Consider the following 21873-nt stretch of genomic DNA (forward strand, 5'->3'; position numbering starts at 1 on the left):
CTTTTAAACCTAACATTTGTCACAGTGGCTCATTCTTCTTTAATTATTTAAATTAAAAACATTTTTAATTGCTAGGGGGGGAGTTTCAGGAGCATTTTCTATTAATCTCAGCTGATGTATTCAAACTTAAAAGCTCAACAAGAAAACGTAAATTATGATAAAATCCATTAAATCAGAAGTTTTTTTAGCATATAACCAATATTTTTTTACATAAAGAACATATTTTTTTCGATTCAAGTAAAAAAAATGATTTTCATTTATATCATAAAACTAAACATTAAATAAATGCAATGTTTAATATGCATTATTAAATTTCAAATAAAATAAAATTTTAGCTGTTTTTTTGATATACATGATTTGAAAAAAAAACTTTCACATTTTTGCAAATATATTTTTTCAATTAACTTACACTTAAAATAACAGTTATAAGAAAGAGAGTTTTGAAAAATATTTTCGGTACGCGTTAATTAACCCGGCGCTACGCTCAAAAAACACCAGTTGTTTTCCCCCGCTGCGTTTTCCATACTGTTCAAACCCATATTTAAACTATAAGTAACAATTATGCAGTGATTATATTCATTTAGTTTTTGTTTGGGTTTGAACAGAAAATATACGTTTCGCTACTGTCACATTTAAGTGTGGCGCAGTGCTAACTAACAAGTACCCTATTTTCTAATACATGTGTATCGGATTATTAAGATGTGAAATTCTTTCAAATTATTACTTAAATTTAATAAGAATATTAAAAACAACCATATCACAAAAACTATACTTGTGCTGTATATTTTAATTAAAGCTATATATTATTAACACTATCTCGATTAAAAAAAATATTTTTTAGTTTATAAAAAAAGTAATTATCATCTAGATACCAAAACTTAGTTTTTAATGTTATTTTGTATTTTTTTTTAAAATTAAATTAACAATATATCTTTACGAAAAAAAGAAAATATTTTGCAAATTATTTTTTTTAAGCAGAAACTTTTTATAGTTTGAACTAAACATTTGACGATATCATAGTATTTTAAATTGCTAGAGAGAAAATTTTAGGCACTGTATGTACTACATAATATGTATCAGATATTTTTTTTAAGAAAATCAACTATTACAATAACTTGTTCCTACTAACAAATAACTAAAAATAGCAATATATTATTTACATTTTATCAATAGAAAATTTTTTAATTTAACCTTAAATTACATGTGAATTATTTTATATATTTTATAATTAACTACAGTTTTTTTATTATTTTTATTAAAATAAGCGGCATGAAAAGCGATGATTTTTTTATATATAAATCGAGATCATCATTATTTTTATAAGTAGTATTTATAGTGACTTTGTTAAATCAAAAAACTTAAAGCAAACATTCGACATTGTCGCTCTTATTTTATATTGCTAGGGGGAGAGTTTTTAAGCCCATTTATTACTATTTGCACAACTGAAAACAAGTAATCATTTTTTTATTTTTATACTTAAATATGTTATTCTTTTTATTGCAGTTGATCCGCTCGGCGGGAAAAGTTCTTTTTACATAAAACGGCTCCGACACTGACGATATGGTGAGTACCCTATTTTATATATGTTGTCAATATTATCCAGTTTCCAATTTTTATAATAAATAAATAAGGAAAGCTGCATTTTAAGGCGGTCACCCACAAGGTTTTATCTTAGGTCCTCCATCCATTCTCCGCGAATTAAGCTTTCGCTTTGCGCTGCGAAAAACGCACGCACGCCTACTACTATCGACCCCTTCCACACGCGTGCTAAAGTTAATTAACGCCCTCGAGTGTAAATTTGATCATTCGGTGAAAAAAGTGCAAATTGCGCGTCGTAAAATTGTAAATGGGCCTTTTGGTTTTTTGCAAGCGCGACGTTTTGATTATGTGTAACGCTTCCCCTCTGATGCGTGGAAACTCAATATACGAGCGAAGCTCGTATATGGAGACACACACTAAAAAACTTTTACAATGTTTGTGTTCTATCTGTATATCCAAGATTTTTCCGTTGTTTGTATATTTATCTGAGGTTTATAAATAAACTTCGCATTTCTGCAGTTAGTTTTTAAACTCGCTGAAGAAATTCTACATATATGTATATATGTATGTATATCTTAAAAAGGCAGTCAAGTTTATTTTCTATTTTTAAATTTGTCAGATTTTTACGTGGCTTACTCTGTTTTATTTTAGTTACACATAAAACAAATATACATATAAAAAATATTACAAAATTAAATCTGTATGTCTACGATTTTTTTTTAAGAACAATAGTTTTATTTTCATACGGCGTTCTGAATTATTTTGTGTATTTCTTAGTAGGGTTGTAGCATTGATTTGTTGATTTGTATACTAATAAGAGCAAGTAATGTACTATCTTTAATTATCACAAAAGGTAGTTGAATTTATTTTATGCAATTTTAATCGGATTGTAGGTGTACATAATACATAAAAATTCAAGAATATTTAACGTCTGTATGTCCATGCATTACAGAAAAATCTGTCTTATGTATCTTTAGTTACATTAGCAAACCATGTATTTACCATGATTTCTTAAGAACGTATTTCTTGGATTTTACGCTACATTCTCCATAGCTTTGAACATCTCTTCGATAAGGTTTATAGCTGCTAATGATAATCCAGGAACACTATTTTTGAATTTGAATGGTATTTAATGTTTAACTATAAATTTTATGGAAAAAAAAAATATTAAAAAAAACAACCACTAAATGGCCAACTTTTACCCCCCTCCCCTTGAAAAAATCTATAATGATTTTTATCACATATATTTCTAAACTATTAAAATAATTTCAGTGAAATCGTATCGAAATACATTTTCCCTGTTAAATATATTTTTTCATCAGTGAAAATATAATTTATCTGGCTGGTGCTAGTAAAATTATATGATTTCATACCTAGTGAAGTGCAAAAACATTTTTACCAGTGGATATATATTTCTACTAGTGAAAATATAATTTATCTGGCAGGTGCTAGTAAAATTATATGTTTTTAAATTTTCCATATTTAGTAATATATGTATAATATATACATATATTTACACACTTTTCATTATTTAATAAATGTGTATTTTTCAGTGAAATTATATTTTCACTAATGAAATCCAAATACACTTTCACTAGTAGATATATATTTTACTGGCAAAAATATAATCTAATGGATTAATATTTTAAGCGCAATTTGACAGTTGCGAAACGTCTATTTGCCGTTCTTACCCAAACCTAATGAAAATTCTAAAGCAAATTATGGGTTTAAACTTTTATTAGGTCAAGTCTAAAATACGAACTAAACCAACTCATTTCTTAGAAATACAGACACACATCGCAGCCCGCATATTTCTCCATAGTTTGGCTGCACTTGACTATTACATTATGTTTTAAAAATATTATAGCTATCCTTACCAATATTATTATCGACTTCTGATTTGAGAGCATTGATAAAAATGTATTTTAACTGAATTTTGGTCAATAAGAGGGCGCAAAAACAATTATCACTTCTCAGAAGTCAAAAATTCACGTCAAAAGCAATAAAATTGTGACGGTGCCGTCGCAGTGGGAACGCTCGGTAACGAGCGTTCCCACTGCGCCGGCACCGACACGATTTTATTGCTTTTGACGTGAATTTTTGACTTCTGAGAAGGGATAATTGTTTTTTGCGCTCTCTTATTGGTCAAAATTCGGTTTTATGCTTCTTTCAATTATCACTTATTGTAAGTCCTAAGTATTTTTTATGTGTTCTTTTAAATCCAAGTAATTTTGAATGAATATAATTAATTATTATATAAATAAAAAAATGTTATATCTATCTATATTATATGAAAATAAATTATATTATGATAGAACTAACTTTCTAAGTTAAATTATTTATTATATAAAAAATATAATTAATTTTTTTAAATTAAATTTATTAATTTATATATTTATTTTGCAAAAATTTTAATATTTAAAAAATTTAATTTTTTTAATTGGATGGAAATAAATTGTAACTAACATTAATTTTATTAGATTATAAAAGTTTATTATTTACATGAATTATTTTACTGACTTATTCTTTTATTATTTTATAGATAGATATTTACATAATTAATTAAATGTTTAAAATACGTTTTAATACTTATTTTATGTATATTAAATAAAATATACAATTTTAAATAACCTTAGAAAAAATGTAGGAGCTGCCAGTAAAAAGCAGAGGTCCAATGCTGTGGACAAAAAATACTCCAAAGGGTTATTGAAATCAAAATATTAAAAAAAAGCTTTTGCCCTATCCCCTTGAAAAATGCTGAAATGACGTCCTTGTGTCAATCATTCTCCATCTTGCTTTGATATAAAATCTTTTACTTATTTAGATCTTTGCAGCATTATCTTGATTGATTTTTTGAATAGTTTTAGTAAAATAAAAATGGTTCTTACAGAGTATTTTACGTACATTTTTTTTACAACAGATGACGGAGGAAAGTCTCATCTGTAATATGTGTAAAGAATACATTATAGAATAATATTATGAAGGAAAATCAACCGATAGACATGAAGCTTATTAATATAATGTGAAACACCACCATGGGTTAGAAGCTAAAAGGGTGATTTATAATTGATTCGCTATGAAGTATTCAAATTAATAATTTACGAAGTATTCAAATCAACTTATTTTCAAAGCTTCTACGCCTTAGTAGGTACAATACATGTTTGCGTACATGTGCGTGTATGATTGTGTACAGAATTAGGTTGAATATCTCGGAGGAATGCGATGTCCCCACATCCACCCCCTCTAACCGACATGGCAAATATTGCATCTTTGATATTTACCCCCTAACCGACGAGCACCCTATCCTTATTTTACGGCATCTACGTTTTAATACTCTACCCCTAAGCCACCATTCTCTGAATTTTACCCACACACACACGCGCGCACATACAGGAGGGAGCAATTCATTTTTTATCAACGGTATAGCGTAATACGTGAGGCATCTGTTTTAAAATTGAAGGTATCCGTGTTGCCAAAGACATATGTCGATTTAAGTTATATATTGTTGTCTCTCATTAAATATTTAAAAATAAATAATTGCAATTTTCCAACTGCAATAAATTAATTGTTAATGCATTGTCTAATTCATATATGCATTATGATATTAATATGTAGGGGTTTCAATTATCTGCACAATTTAAAAATCATTTAAAACGTACAAAAATATGTTTTGAAAGCCACATACAGTATTTTACATAACGAAAGAGAGATCTCGTGACTAAACAATTGCGTTAATAATTTTAAATATTGCACGGAACTCCTCATAAAACATCCCGAGATGTTAATCAGCCATAAATAACGGTGAAAAAATACTCTTTGTTTGAAAAGGATGCGCGCTACAAAATGCGATGTACCATGCGCATTATAATATTGTACGCCGGAGTGTCCATCTGGACCGTTTCTATTTTAAGGCGTAAACATATTTCATGGGTGTGTCTAAATAGCGATGCAATTGACCAGCAAACATCCTCATCTGCGATTCGCCTGAGCTGTTTGAACCTGTATTAAAAAATAAAGTCACAATAGAAGCGTTTTTAAAAAAGTAATATATAAAGGATTTTTTTAATAATGTGTCATTAAATAAAAAATATTAAAATATTAATTCATTAAAAAAGTAAAACAATCTTTTGTGTCAACCTATATATTTTTATTATCAAACTAAACAGTGATGATAGTATTGCCCTGGGCGTCCATTTAAAGGGGTGCTAGGAAAATAAATCCAATCTAGTTTATCACAACGAGATATTTGATTGAGCGGAATGCGATTTAGAAAATTCGAAATTGAGTTTTAGAGTTTGATCCGCGAATCTTAAAAAAATAAATTCTTATATTAAATTCCACGTCAGATTAACGTGACAAACGAAGGTGGCGATTGAAGTTGATTAAAATCACATTATAGAATTTACGGGAACGATCTGGATTTACGATGGGAAGTTGGCGGCGCTGATAGTGACGCCCGGAAGTCACGTGATTTGCCCCCACCCTCTCACCCACCTACCCCTACTCCTATCGCCCCCGGCTCTAACGAGCTGTTATCGGATCTCTTTAGATTTACGTCGTTTTCACGGGGTGTAAATATATAACTGCACATTTCGACGTTTTCAGCTTTTCAGCCCTTCTCTTCACCCTTGTTATGTTTCAAAATTAATTAGAAAAACTGATAAATTGTTATCCCTGTGATACGATAGACAAATGGCATAAGTTGGTGGCTAATACATGAAAGACCTGGTTTCGAATAAAATTCCCATATGCACCCCAATATTTTTAATTTTTTTCCTTTCTAGGAAATGCTATTGAAATAATTATATTTATGATCGATCATCAATTGGAGCAAATTAATGCGTAAATTAAAATTATTAAAAAGCTTTCTTGCTTTGTCACTGACACATTTTTCTTAAAATCCATATTAGTATATTTTTATCGTATATGGCGTTAGCTTTTAGCGTTTTTATGTTACTTTGTATTGGTTATAAAATGTGTAAATGTTGCGGGATTTGTTTTTGATATGTATTAAATTATACTTTTTGCATGCATGCAATTGCAAAGCTATGCATGTTAGCCAACGAGAGCACTAAAAGTCGACCGCAACGCTCGAGAGAAATACTAATGAAACTCAAATAAAATATGTAGTACTACGGGGTCCCGCTCAACTGGCCGTCAAAAGCTGGGTGCCCGCCCATAGGGTTGGACTCGTAGGGCCCAAGTACTGGCAACGGCAGTGACGCACGCAACGGATGCTAAAGTAGTTATACCCCTATACTTTTTGAAAAACTGCAATCTTTACCTTCGAGTCTGTTTTTGTGATATTGTATTACATATTTTAGGTTTAAATTTAAATTTGGGTGGCTTTGTATTAGTAATTGTGTTATTGATATTAAAAATAAAAAGGTATATTTTAAGTAATAGAAAATTTGATAGCTGTAGAAAAAGTAATGAAGAAATTTATAATCAAGTTTTTTTAAATAATGGTAAAATAAAAACCAAAAAGCTAAATTTTAATTGAAACGATAAAATAATATTAAAGTATTTTAGTTTAAATTACTTGTTTAGCTCATGCTTTATTTTATTTTTTTTTAAATATAATGTCATATTGTAGTTTTTGGCAGAAATAATATTTTTCTAAGAAAGTATTAAGACACACTTAATTTTTTTATTCAAAGTAGACTTCTTCGCTTACATTTTATTATTGAAAAGTCAAGTCGTAGGACCATAATTCTGATTCAGAAGCCTAGATGAATTGTAATTAAACCTAAGTCAAGTTCACCCATAATATTCTTAAGCCTTTATATAGCTAATAGAGAAATTTTCAATTTAAAAATCTATAAATATTTGGAAAAACAGAAAAAATATGCAATAGAAAAGATTGGATATGTTATGTTTGATTATGAAAAATCAAGAAATTATATAAAATAAAATTTTAAAAATAAAATTATATTTAAAATAATGAAATTTAAGCAACAAAAAACTCAAAAAGTAACATAGATTTAATATTTCTAATGTAGCGCCGTATCTGACGAATTAATATTATAGAATAGTGAGGAGAGTAAAGATGCTCCGTGAATAATACGACTGTATGATCCTGTAGGTCCATTGACTGTTTTTTTTATTTAATTAATTATTCCATATTTATAGTTAAAATTTAATAACATGAATAATGCGTTACACGTGTACATAATGTGCTACACGTGTATATAATGATAATTACATAAAATTCGATTTATGCATTACACGTGTATATAATGATAATTTGATTAATGTATTACACGTGTACGTAATATGTTATGGTGACAACATATAATAATTTTCGTGTCAACAATTTAATCAGGTCAGTTGATGAACTACAGTCAATATATAAATTAGAAACTCAATGTTTAAATATTCTTTTTTGACTTATTTATTTTATTTCAATCATACTTCTACAACTAGTAAATCTATTTTTACTTGAAAGCACTCTCATTGCTCTATTTTGTAATTTTTGCAACATCATCTTATCTAATTTATTTGGCATATATAATATTGTTGCACAATAATTAAAATGGGGCAATATAATGGGGCACCAAAATTCTCTGAAAACATCATAAATATTTAGCGGCAAGCAAAGCGTAACCTGTAACTTTTTACAGGCAGAAGTGTTTATAGTCAAGAATATTAAAAAATACATAATTCAATAATTAAAGTTAATTTTTTAACATAAAAAAGTTGTAGATTTTCTGAATTTTCAGTCCTATCTGCGGCTGGTCAGCCCAAATGAGCTCGCGGGCCGGAGATTCCCTACCCCTGTTTTAGGTCTTAAATGCGTAAATTTATTGAATAATTATTTTACTACAAATAATCACTATGTAGTTAATTTGAATTAATATAAATGCTTATTAATAGCTAATTATAATTTATTATTGTATATTTGCTCACGTTTTGTATGTAATGGTTTGATCATTTTTCGAGCATTGTGACGCATTGGTGTAATCTGTTTGGTACGATGGTCTTAATTTAATTCAAATAAATAAATAATATATACATGGTGGGGGGCGCAACATATTTTTTTCTTGGGCGGCCCCGGCTATGTTGAAAACTAGTGGGTACAAAATGCGCAAAAGGCAAAGTGGCAAAAAGCTTGCAGTGACTCGTTTCGTCCCACTATAATCGGATAATACAAGTAAATGTTTGGGATGTTGAGAGTTGAGTTGCAGCTTCACTGAATCGTAGAACCACTGGAGAGCTTTGACAAGACAGATTTGGCCACGCGCCAATAGCGCTAAGACAAAAACTTCCCTTAATTAAAAATAATGAATACACAATAGAATAATGCGATTTTCTTCATGTGTATAATCCAAAATGTATCGACGAATACATAGGTACATATTAATTTATTGTTTGTTTTGCCGGGTGAGACCCAATCCGAATCCGAGAGTTGGGACCCTCGACTGTTCATCGGAGCGCACGGAATGGGACCTCTACAGTTTGAGATTTAGGGAGCTTCGCCGCCAAACTTTACACACAACTCATCACGATGGCATCGATAGTGTAATTAACAATGCTAAATTCTGAGAATCGCTCCAGAATCCACACACGCGAGTGGTATCTGCCGCCGGCAAGCTTCGCTGCTTGCGCTCAAAAATCTTATATTATCACTATAGTTTTTTAAGATAACTTAAATCAATCTCATTGCGAATGTTTTCCACAAAATCATATAAAAAAAAATATATTTTGATATGATTTTCGCAGTACCCATTAAAAATATACCTGTGCGTACACAAATAGCAGTAAAGGGTTGCACGCACACATCCATTATTTACGCTCACACTGCCAGGGGTAATAAAATTAAGACGACAATCGTCCGTCCCGGGGGTGAATTCCCGCTTTGTGGGGTCAAAAATTTTTGCCGAGAGAAAAACCAAGATCTGGCTGGTGAGGGTCGAGGGTCGAGTCCTCGCATACTGCAGGAGAGCAAAACAACCCGCATCACGCCCAACATGAAATATGCAGCGCAAAAGGAAGCAGCCGAGGGGATAGGGACAGGGGGATTACCGACTGAGGAGGCTCACCCTCCGATACGCGTATCTCTCTCTATGCTAGCGTGTTTTCCAGCTTCAGTTTTCAAAAGTGTGGCATTACGTTCGAAAGAAACATGTGCTCCTTTGAGAGAGCGGTCTTATCGAATGCACGCGTCGAAAGGGTTGTCTTTAATCGCCAAAAGGAATAGGAATATTAGAAAAATGTTTCGTATTAATATTTTTTTTATTTGCATATCAAACAAACAATCTTACGCGGTTTCATTTAGCAAATTTTTATTCATTTTTAAGAATAAAATATAGTAAACAAAGCTATATATTCCTGCAGTTTTACTTTTTTAAAGATCGTTAGTTTAAGTTCGATGAAAAACCAACGTGTGAAAACCAAAGGAAAAGGGCAGAGATTCTATATTTTATTCTACAAACAACAAACGCATATTTCTTATTTTTGCAGCTGTTTATACTTTTTAAGGTCTTACCAATTTATTTTAAATATTTTCCATAACCGTATTTCAAATAGTTTCATTGAACCAACAGTATAAAACAATGGTGTAAGGCAGGGATTAACACCTAAGAGACCTTGGTTCGAGTCTCATATGGAATCTAGTGTTCGTCAATTTTCATTGTATATGGGAGATCGAAATTAGTATGTAATTATAATTCTGATCGATCATCACAAATTTTTTTTTAATCTAACGACTCAATATCATGATTAATAATTACAAAAAATGCATGTTCTAGCTAGATTATATTTGTATTCATTAGCAATTTAAGGAACTCGCTTACTTAAAAAGTGCCACAAAAAATAAGCAATATATTTTATTGAATTTTTGAATATATAAAGATGATAATTTTATATTTATTAAAAAAAATTGCACTGAAATTTAAATGTATATTTGAAATGTTAGTTATACTTCGATTATATTATTGCCTCTTGGTATCCATATATTTTACTCTCTGCATCTCGTCGCTCTATCACGCAGACTTAATATACCGTTATATTCTTTGTTCTGTGGTTACCATACAGTTGTTCTTGTCGTTGTTTTCATGCGTTGATCTGGCATTGATCTTCTAGGTTAGGGGCGGGGAACCTTTTTAGTGCCAAAGGCTATTTGGATACACACAAACATTTTGGATATTTTACAAAGTTAATATTTGTTTGTCATGCATGAACACCAAAATTCTCTGAAAATATAATACATCTTAATAGGTTTTCCTAGATTTTTTTTAACTAAAGAATCAATATCATAGAAAATAATATATGTCTTTACGCATGACCTAGCTAAATTATATTCATATCCATTAGCGATTTAACCTTTTTATACGCCAGCGACTTTTTTGTGAGTCACCTGTTATTCCTCTTCAAGCGACAATCTCTTTCTTAAAATAAATATGAAATAATTGCTTTACTGATAAATTAAGCTAGTACAATAATCTTTAATAATTAAAAAAAATGTGAAAAGTTCATCAACTTGTTTTAAAAAAATTGCTTAAAAATGACTCATTGGTGAGTCGCTGGTATTTAAGTGGTTAAGGAAAATATAGGAAAACTTAGCTATAAAGATCGATCGGAAACATAATTCTAATTATTAATCACGATATGTATCCGTGAAATCAGAAAAATCTAGTAGAACCTGAGTTGTAATGATTTTTTAAAATTAAAACTAACTTTTATTTTTTGTAAAAAAATATTTTTGTTAAATTATTTTATCAAGTACATAACCCTTATCGGACATTTTTATTTAATCAAAAAATTAAGCTTGTTACCTATTATTTTGCATAATTTATTTAGGGTATATTCTGTACATGTTACAGATGTTGGGTCCACTACCTGATGAAAAAACCACACAAGAATTGTATTATAAATTTATTTCCCTTTTTGACGTGAGAATCTCGGCTTATTTAGAGACTTTAATTGTTAATCGCACAAAATTTTGCAGGTGCGCGCGTAGACGAAGGGCCAATTTGATACGGAAGAATATCTTCTTCGCTTATTTTGAATTAATATATGAGGATATTTGAAAATAGTTTTTGGCAATTGTTGATCTCCAAAATACTAATGGGTTAGTATTTTATTAGGTAATAGTCTAGAATAGTTTACTTTTGTATTGACACCAGTGTTTCGTCAAGGTTTAAATATTAGCTTAGTTTATTGTTTATAAGGTCTAATAAAATACTAATGGGTTGGTATTTTATTAGCTAATAGACTAGAATAGCTTAGTTCATTGTTTATAAGGTCTCATTGTAATTTTTTTTATAAAATAGAAGTTCAGTATAATATAACCCTCTAAAAACGTAACATAAATAAAATATACATCGTTTTTGCTTTTTATTTTAATGTAACTGTATGTTTAATCCAGCAGTCTGAAAAATATAGCAATCCCCTGTGTGTAAGTGTGCCAAATTTTACAAAAGCATCAGGGGAAAATTCAGCGTCAATCTTTCAGAAAAGAATCTTTAAAACTCAAGTGGTTTAAGATCCATCGGTGCCCAAGAGACCTCGATTGGTATTGAACCACTGTTACACTCGTGTCTAACCATATTTTTTATATTTTTATGACCGATTTTTAAATGTTTTAATTAGCCTAGTCGAAAGTATTAGTTTAAAGTACCTTTTAAGGTTTAAGACAAATCTTACTCCGCCTTGTCACATCTTTAATTAGCTCATATTGTTCAATATCATATTATATCTCTTATTTTATTTTATATATTGTTAAATACAACATATGTATATTGGTAAATACAACATTTTATATTCAACTTCACTCCCTCGAAGACAATTCAATGCTATACTTATGTGTGTGTGACTTTGAATCTAACGGGAAGGCCGTTTTATCGGGCATCGAAAGACCAGCGAAACACTCTTTTATTCCGTCTTTTCTACATGCTCTCCTCGCCTCTGATTTTCAAAGACGCCAATGGTATAAGAACGAGCGGAAAACTCGCGATTGGACTGGTCCTAGCATCTTGGCCATAATACAAATTATGCTAAGCATATCGCAAATAAATTTAAAATATATATTTATTATTCATATACATGGACTAACCAGTGTTTTTGATCTCAATTCGTATTTCTATTATATAATAAGAGCCACATTTTTCATGTGCAATTGCCAAATTACGCCAGATAGAAAGTTATCGTTATAAAGTTGGATATGGAATAAAATGGTAGCGTTGCTAATTCTGTTGATATGTCACCTCCACTGTCTGGCGTTATCGAACCGCCAACTACCGTCCGACTATTTTCGGAAACGTGTTAATATCGAAAACGAGACCACGGGGAAGCATTGACCTCCTTCCGGCTTTTAATCTTTAATCTAGTCTTCTAGTATCCTCCATTGCTCGTCGACGTTCTGCTTAATGTATAACGAGAATCACTCCTCCCCTAATCCCCGATGCATTACATGCGATTATGTTAAATTTCAAATACCATGCGACGCTTAAAATTATCTCAAAAGATACATAGTTTGATTGTTAAATAAATTAGCTCTCGAAAAATCTTTGTCAAAAACCTTGTCAATATCAGTCTATATCGATTTTTTAAGTGAATTTACTGCTATTGATACATATCGTTATTTGAATAATACATTATGGGTATAAGCATATTCTAGTTAATAAATAAAACCACAACGAATGCCGTAAGTTCGCTGTATAGTCGCTTTTATCGTTTATTTGAAGAAAATTAGGCAAGTCAAACAGGACACCCGGTCCTTGCTGGCACTGCGTTGTTTGGAACTTGACTCTTGTTAATTAATACTGACAAATATTTGCAGAACGAAGCTTGGACCTCAACGAGAATGATTAATTGACTACATCCATAATGAGAAAAAAGTAGCTATTATAATAAACCTACGGACAATGATGTACTTTTGATGTGCAAAAATAACAATTCATTGTCTATACACAAATTAATGACTTGATTCATTGACATTGTAAAATTTAATTATTTGCTTACTAAAAAAATATTACGCAATCAATTCACATGTATGCTCAATACTGAAATGATTCGAATTAAACAAAGCGAGTCACGCTTTGAATAAAAAAGCGAAGCTTATAAATATTTTTAAAATATGTATATTATGGTCATAAGTTGTCCCCGGGCGAACCTCGTCTAAGTGACACGAATAATATATAAAATATGAAAAATACATACATAAATGCGTCCAAGAAGACCTTGGATGCATTCCAAATTTGGTTGAAGTTGATACTTGTAAATCGGATATGTTTCGAAATACTTGTATTATTTTCATGCACCACTATTGATAAAGCTGCGCTGCGCGTTCAGATTAATTTGAGAGATATTCATATTTTAATTAATTTTTTTATGTATGTATAGTGTGAACGCTTCGAATAAAAAACTTTTATTTTATCACAAGTATAATTTATTTAATATTTACATAAAAAAACATTGTGTGTAACTAATCACAGAACACGTAATGTCATATTTGTAAAAAAAAGTAATAAAACAAACCGTTTAAGGCTTAGGAATGCAGCTCTTATTTATTCATCCAACATATAAAACGGAGGGCAAGATAAAGTGGGAGCCTAGGCGAATAAACGACAATAAAGCGATAAAAAATGCGTTCTCCAAGACTACACGAAACCAATTTGAAGAAAAAGTGTTTGCGTAGATAAATGCGGCCCGACCAATTAATTCACCCGTCAGACCTTCGAAGGGTGTTTCGTTTCGGATTTGCAAAACCGAGATATCTGGCAAAAAAGGCAATTAACGACGGTGACGCTTAGCCAACTAAACAGATTAACAAAATATCTGCTCATTTGAATTCAATAAAATTAAATGCTACCTACGATTAGATATTGAAAAGGCATTCGACACATTGCGACGTGGAAAATAAACGAGTCGGTCGTAAAGTGCTCTGCGTCATATTTAGGAGAGAGCATTGCGATCGTTAAGTCGAATCTGTCGTTTGAACGGTCTGAACATGAGCTCCTGAGGGTTGGGGAGGTCCTTTGCAGGGGTTATCAACCGTCTAGCGATGCACAAAGGTCACAGACACGCCGACAAACAGAAATTCCATAGAAGACACTGCTCTCGCTATTTCCACAAATAGAACCAAAAAAGTAAAGTTGTTTGCTCTCTCTCTCTCATTGGAAAAAAATGTTTTATAGCACCTTTTCCAATTCTCACTTCTTAAAATATGTAGAACTGTGCCGTCAGTCGATTAAACCAGGACTGCATCGGCATAATTTTATTATTTTTCACGCGAATCTATGACTTATGAATTTATTAAAAAATAAGAATTTATTTGTGCTCTCTCATGGGACAAAATTTAGCTTTTATTTGTTTTGTCTAATCTTTTTCTGATTCATTTTTTTTTGTTTTTTTGTTAAAGTAAAGTCCAACGGTTTTTAAACAATTGTTCGTAAATTTGAATGGATACCGTTATACGCATAATTGACGCAACGATTACGTATGGTAACGACTTTTATTATTATTTAGATGTCTTCTAAAAAGGCAAAAATGTATGATTTTCTAAGCAAAATTGCATTTAAAAGAAATAGTAGAATTTGCTTTTTATTGCTTTTAATATGCTTTAAAACAAGAGAGAAACATTTTTTTATTGTAAATTATCTATACGTATTAAAAAGTCACTTAAATGTATGTTTTAATTTATTTCTATTTTTTTTTTGGAATAATGTCTTTAAAAATTGCAGGTTGTGCAATAAACATTGATATGATCAAGGCGTTTATTAAATGAATTCAGTTAATACCTGTCATGTCGTGCCTTTTAAATTTAAAATATTTAAATTTATAGTTATACTTGCTTTTGCATTGAGCATAAAAATCTTCTGAGGTAAACCTGAAATCATATTGTTTTTTTGATGTATATATAATAGTAATGATTATTTATTTATATAAAAAAAAATGTTTATTACTCATTTTAAAATATTATTATTATGCCTTCTTGCGAGCGAGTAGCGCAGTATTCGATATTCCATTCGTTCAAACCCAAAAGTCTGTTATAAATTCGCTCGAATCTGACGGTCCGCGAATCCCTCGCCTAATATCACATTCTCAGTTTGTCCCCTATTTATGTGTTTCACGATCGTTACACAATCTGAGATGAACCCGAAATTGACAATTTATGTCCATAAAACGCTAAACCGTGAACAGAAAGGGTCACTGTGTGTACGCATTTTTTCTGAGCCTTCGTCTTGCATCTGGGAAACTGCGGATTCGGAAGGCAGGATTATTTACGAGGCCGGATAGCGTAATCCGCCTTTACTCCGGAGAAATTTAAATTCGCCGAGACGAGGTAGCCCAACTCGCGGCCAACAATTTCTATTAAAATTCTCGTCTCAGAGAAGACTTGGCTGAAAACTTCTCGGTACTCGGCCCTTTAGAAGAGCGGCCGATATAATTAATGCGCGATGACAATTTTCGCGACGTGAGAGCGTGAAAATGACACGTGATAATTTAATCAGGCGTGGATGTTACGTAATTGCGAGACGCGACCAACATCCGGCGTAAAATCGGTTATGGAGTTTTTGAAAATGTATTGCCATCTAGCGGTGAAACACAAAAGCTTTTGAAATATTAATATTATTATTTAGCAAAGCCTTAAACCATTTCATTTTTGAATAATATTTTAATACCTATTATAAATAATTATTTTTAAGCTTTTAAATTAAATTTATAATTTTATATTTTTATTGAAATAATATATAAATTCAAATTATGCAATAGTAAAATATTTATTCAAATTAATTTGTATTTTCACCGCTAGATGGCAATCAAGAAAATTTTTTTATATTTTCCCAAAACACATTATAGAGGATTGTTTTATATAATGTTTATATTAGCAATATATTTTTATTATTAGATTTATAAATACTACATCTTTGTGATGCAGTTGAGTCCTTTGTTAACACGAAATCGGTACCAGTAACATATATATTTATAAAATTATTTATATTATTAAAATAAACGTACTCAATTTTTTCTGAATAATATTTTAAAATATTCTTGATTTTATTTTTGAAAAACATTCTTACAATTTATTTAAATTAATAAACTTTAAATTTATTATAAATATGGACGTCAAAGTAGAAAACGTGAATTTTATTTTATGCTTCAGTAATATTTTAGTAAAACGTTTAATATAAATATTAAATGGTTAGCATTAGAATTTATTGATAAGTCAACTAGCATTAGTTTGGAAAACAGTACTTTATATGGATACTAAATTTGTTTTTATTTATTTGCATAACTTTAGCAAAAACGTTTTTAATTACATGCATAAGTTTTTCGTTAATTATTAGGAATTAATAAATTAATATGTCTTATATTTATATTAGTATTTTATAGAACATATATTTTTTTGCTGTAGTCGATTTATTGACGTTTTAAATCACTAGTTTTTTTTATATAAAGTAACGATCAGTATACATAATACACGTGAAATTGAGCTTTTCCTCTCGATGTTTCGACAAAAATGTCTTTCAGCATCTGTAAGAGATAAACTTGTATGCACATTTATCATCGTACAAATGAATATAATAAAAAAATACGATTTAAATGTTTAAAAAAAGTGATTCAGTACATTAGTGTTACTAAAACTATATAATTGCGTATACTATATAACTATACATTTTTTCTGATTTCGAACCTAGCGCAGGTTCGAAATCAGAAAAAATGTTGTTAAAGCTATGTTGGTATAAAATATAACGTGTTTTAAAAGAACATCATCAGAATCATAGAGTTAGTAAATAAGATTAAGATAAATGAAATTGTTTATTAAATTTAATGTGATATATTTTTCTATACAGATAATAACTTTAAAAAGTGAAGTAGTAATTAAGTTTTATATATAAAAATATTTTTTATTATTAATTCATATTGTAATAGAGTGACATTTTTCTACGTTAAACTAATAATTTTGCAACTAAATTAATCCTTTGTTTTTAAACAACTTGTTAAATGTTCTAAACTTATGCGAATGCAAATTAAAAAATGTATAAATTATCTTTGTGCCATATTCCTATAATATAAATTTGCAGTAAATGATATTTAGATTTACGACATCGTACAAACCGTAGTTCTGCCTAGAAACTTAGGTTAACTCTTGACGATTGAAAATGACGGCCCGATTGAACCAAATATGGTAGTCTAAGTGGAATAGATACCTTTAAACCGAGATTCCATGGTGTTGGCTTAAAGATTTTAGCTACAACTAAGTTTCTTGTGTTGATTTGGCATGAGCTCCACTAGTAACAAGCTAAGACTAAGACTCTCATGTATTTATAAGTGAAAAGTAAAGAGAGACTTTGAATTAAATTCTTTATGCAATATATTCTGTTCTTCCTATTCTTGTTTTTTCTTGCATTAAATTAGTTGTTATTTTTACAAAAAGCTGTGTCCGCAAATAGTATCATTAGTTCTTAACATGGGTAACATTCACTTCTTTTAGAGGTCCGTAGAAAAAATTCAGGTGGTCCGTGGTCAGTGATTCCAAAACAAATATCTTTATTTCAACTAAAACATGTTATAGAAGATGCTATCTGTTTATAGAAGAAGCAATATGTTTTAAAGGCGTTAATTGCGCCGAAAGGTAATTTTAGCGTCATACCACTAAGTCATTGGACTGAAAACTATTTCTAGCGGTATGCTAAATAGCCGTTGTATATGCACGTACGTAAAAATTTAGTTAAATCAATAATGTTTATGGCTTTAATTACAGTGGTCCCAATTACAAATATATTTTCTTTTTCTCAGGATAAAAAAAGATTATTAAACATTAATGAAAATTATATTTGTAAAATCATATTAATATATATGTGATATATTATTTACTTAAATATATATGTTTTTAGTAAAGCTAACAAAATAAATATTGACAAAAATATTTAATTTTATAAATTCAATTTTATACCTTGCATAAATATCATAGATGGACAGGTTTGATACTTTATAAGGAAAAGGCTCAAAAATTCAATATCCGCCAATCCTTCTATCATATCTGAATGTAATTAAATAAATATAAAAGTAGCAAAGAAAATCAATATTTTCTTACATATATTATTCGTAATTTATATTTCTCCCCATAAGAATTAACATTTTTAGAATTTTATATTTAGGTGAAAATTTATTAAATTTTTAGTTTTTTTGTTGAACTGTTCTTTTGTATAAATTAGCAACTTGAACAGCGTAAAGGAATGAAAATAAAAGAGCGTGTGAATTAATTGCAATTTGGTTTAAATTGTTTCTACATTTGTTGACGTCCATTTTCTGTTCAAACCAAAACCTAACTGAAACGAATTAACCAAATATAAAAAAATATAGCTCACGCTGCACGTGCTGTCTATTTTTATAATGCAAAGTATTACATTTATAGTGAAATGTATTCAAGTGCAAAGTATCACATTTATAGTGAAAACTATTAAATTTATAGTGCAAAGTATTCAATTTATAGTGGAAAATATTTAAACCAAATTGCAGATAATTCACTCTTTTTTTCCTTTACACTGTTAAAGTTGCTATAATATTTTTTGTAATATATTAATATACGTTTTAAGTAATACAAACTTGTACCGAATTAATCTACATGGCAAAATCATATGCACAATGAATTTAAAATTTTACAAATGTTTTTATTTATGTTGTTTAGAAAGTCATAAAAATTTTAAATATTAAAACTAAAGTACAATTATTGGTTTTCCAATAAAAAATATGATATAAATAGTTAATGACATAAACCATTGAACATATAATACTACAATTTATTTTTTTCAAGAGTCAGTGCATAAAAACAAATATACATAAAATTTACGTGATCACTGAGAACAGGACTAAATAAAAAAATATTAATAAATAATAGTAAGTGTATTAAATAATAAATAGAACATACATACCTATAAGAATAGCTGAATAGGTGTCAGAAACAAAAAAATTAATATGGCTGTGTGTACTTACACATGCCAGTACCGCTCCTCAAGGTGACCGACCAATAACAGTGCAAAAATTTTCTGTGGAAAAAAATATTTTTATAAGGCGAGATTTTTTTAGTAATCTGTCGGATAGTGTCGATCTGTTCTAATCCTAATGTTGTTAAGAATTAAATAAATAAATTATGCGTGTTCCTTAGCTTTATACGGATAATCGAGAGTAGATTGTACATACATACATACATATATATAATCATAATATAATATGCATGGCGTGGGATAAGTTGTCGAGTTTACGCATTGTTTTCTCGTCGAGTTAAGTTTTCCGCACATATTGCCGCTCGGAGATAAGGGAAACGCCCTTATCTCCCGGCTCTTGACACACTACCCTCGTCTGCTAAGGGGGCGCTTATAAATCTTTCCAGTCTGCCCCTGGAGAGACGGCTCTATTTTTTATTGCCGCCTCTCGGCGCCGAGCCGAATGACAAATACCGACACAGTTCCTACGCGATTAACCTATCGGAAGAAAATAACCTGCTTTGAATATTTTAATCACATCTACGTGTATAAAATGAAGTACGTGAGTATAGTGTTAACTCCTCTTTATATAAATAGTTCAATACAAATATAAATGCCAACACAGAAATCATCTGAATTAAGTCTAAGTGACTTAATTGGTTATTGACACTTCGATCAATACATTTGAACGAATAATGATTATTTTAAGTAATCAAACAGTGAAGTATGATGCCCCGTGGTTAGCTCTAGCTGCTGTCGATATAGAAAGATTGAGAAACATTGTTCGGACAAGTGTAAAATATGAATAAAATGGGTTCCGCAAAGGCAATAAAAACTCTGTTAAATATTGTAGAATGAATTTTCTATGATAACCAGAATATATTAGAAAAATTGTTAAATAGCAATTAGGCTTTGAATAATCGATCGCATCTTATTGATATTACTATTATTTTTAATACTGAGTCGTTATGTGGAACGTGTTCATATATAGAGAGAAGTAATATCTATAATTTTCAACAGTCGACGCATTCGAAAATTTTGTCGAGGCGGATATTTCCATATATAAAGCGTTTAGGGTGGATTTGCAATAAAAGAGTTTTCTGGTGTGGGGTGACCATAATGTATGCAAACCGGATGGCACCTACATTTGTGCGGTCCATTGTTCGCGTCGTCGGAAGTGCTGTTCGCGCTTCCTCTTCAATGCGGTTAAGCCCGGTGCACACACGTCGATCCTTTTGTGAGACACTTTTATATTTCGCTTAGCATTGTTTCGTCCCAAATTTATATAATTTTAATATCTACCCTTCGATAACGAATTGATCAGAAAAGAAACGTAAGAAGTATATATTTTGTATCGTTGTATAAAACTTTTTTTTTCTTCACAATCTGAAATTATTTGTTGTGAATTTGGAAACTTCGCCAGGCCCGTATTGGTTTAATTGGCACGTGACCAAGCAAAGTTTCTTATACACAACTTAAAAATTAGTTTTCTCGTGTCGATTTCCTGTATTCAAACATTTACCTTTGTAATTGATTTTCAGGACACAGTATGGCCCCAGAATATCGGCTCAACTCACACAGAAGCCTGTCTCTGTCTTTGCTGTGCTTGTTCGCTGCCTCTCTTCAAGTCACAAGCGGTAAGTTTATTTATTTATTTTTTGTGAAAAAAAAATGTAAAATAAAACACATGAGGTGAGTAGCGCGTTGTCACACTGCAAACAATTTTTGTGCATTTTTGTATTTTTATAATATACTCTTATATATTAATAATACTTTTCGAAAATGTGTCCGTCAGCAAATATTTTTTGTGTAGGGCTGGATCATAAATATTTTAAGTTCAGTGGGCCAAAATTAAAGTGAGCTTTAAAAAAAAATTTAAACGTAGTGTAAGTTTCACATATGAGCACTGTTTCGTTATAGTTCAGGATATTCGGCTTCTATTTCTGATAAGAAATAATCACAAAACTGACGACGGTAAAGTTCATGAAAGCGGATAAAGTTTACTGCTGACACAACTGGTTCAATAACACATGCTAGATTGAGATCTTTCCCATTAAATGCCTGTTTATAAATAATAAAATAAGAGGTTTTAAGCACCTTGCATTTTTGGAAGCTTTATATTTTTTTTACAACTGTTCCGCATATATTTTTACTTTTATTTTAATTTAATCGATTTTATAATATTTTATTTTAATCGATTTTACTTCAGAATGTATTTACTATTTTTGTATGTAGTTTTGTATTGACTTCTCAAATGAACAATATAGTGTATACCAGTAATTAACTTATGCTAAAAATGGTTACTTATTGGTACTATTTTTACAAAACCCATATTCGCTATTTCGTAAAAATAACTTGTTAACCTGGACAAAAGTCAAAAAAATTTGATAACCACTAGGTG

The 21873-nt window shown here is 30.1% G+C and overlaps 1 protein-coding gene across 6 annotated transcripts in view; it reads left to right on the forward strand.

Annotated features, from left to right (window-relative positions):
- Positions 1–21873, forward strand: part of LOC148234719 (cubilin) — a 115978-nt gene that overhangs the window by 20992 nt on the left and 73113 nt on the right. For all 6 annotated transcript variants that reach the window (XM_088187208.1, XM_088187211.1, XM_088187207.1 and 3 more), the window contains exons 2-3: positions 1504–1563; positions 21014–21109. In XM_088187208.1, the coding sequence (XP_088043334.1) occupies positions 21022–21109 (88 nt within the window). In that variant the 5' untranslated portion in view covers positions 1504–1563; positions 21014–21021. The remainder of the gene's footprint in view (positions 1–1503; positions 1564–21013; positions 21110–21873) is intronic.

Source organism: Plectrocnemia conspersa, unplaced genomic scaffold, assembly GCF_051122295.1.
Source record: "Plectrocnemia conspersa isolate PC_06_02 unplaced genomic scaffold, ASM5112229v1 ptg000005l, whole genome shotgun sequence".
Lineage (NCBI taxonomy): Eukaryota > Metazoa > Arthropoda > Insecta > Trichoptera > Polycentropodidae > Plectrocnemia > Plectrocnemia conspersa.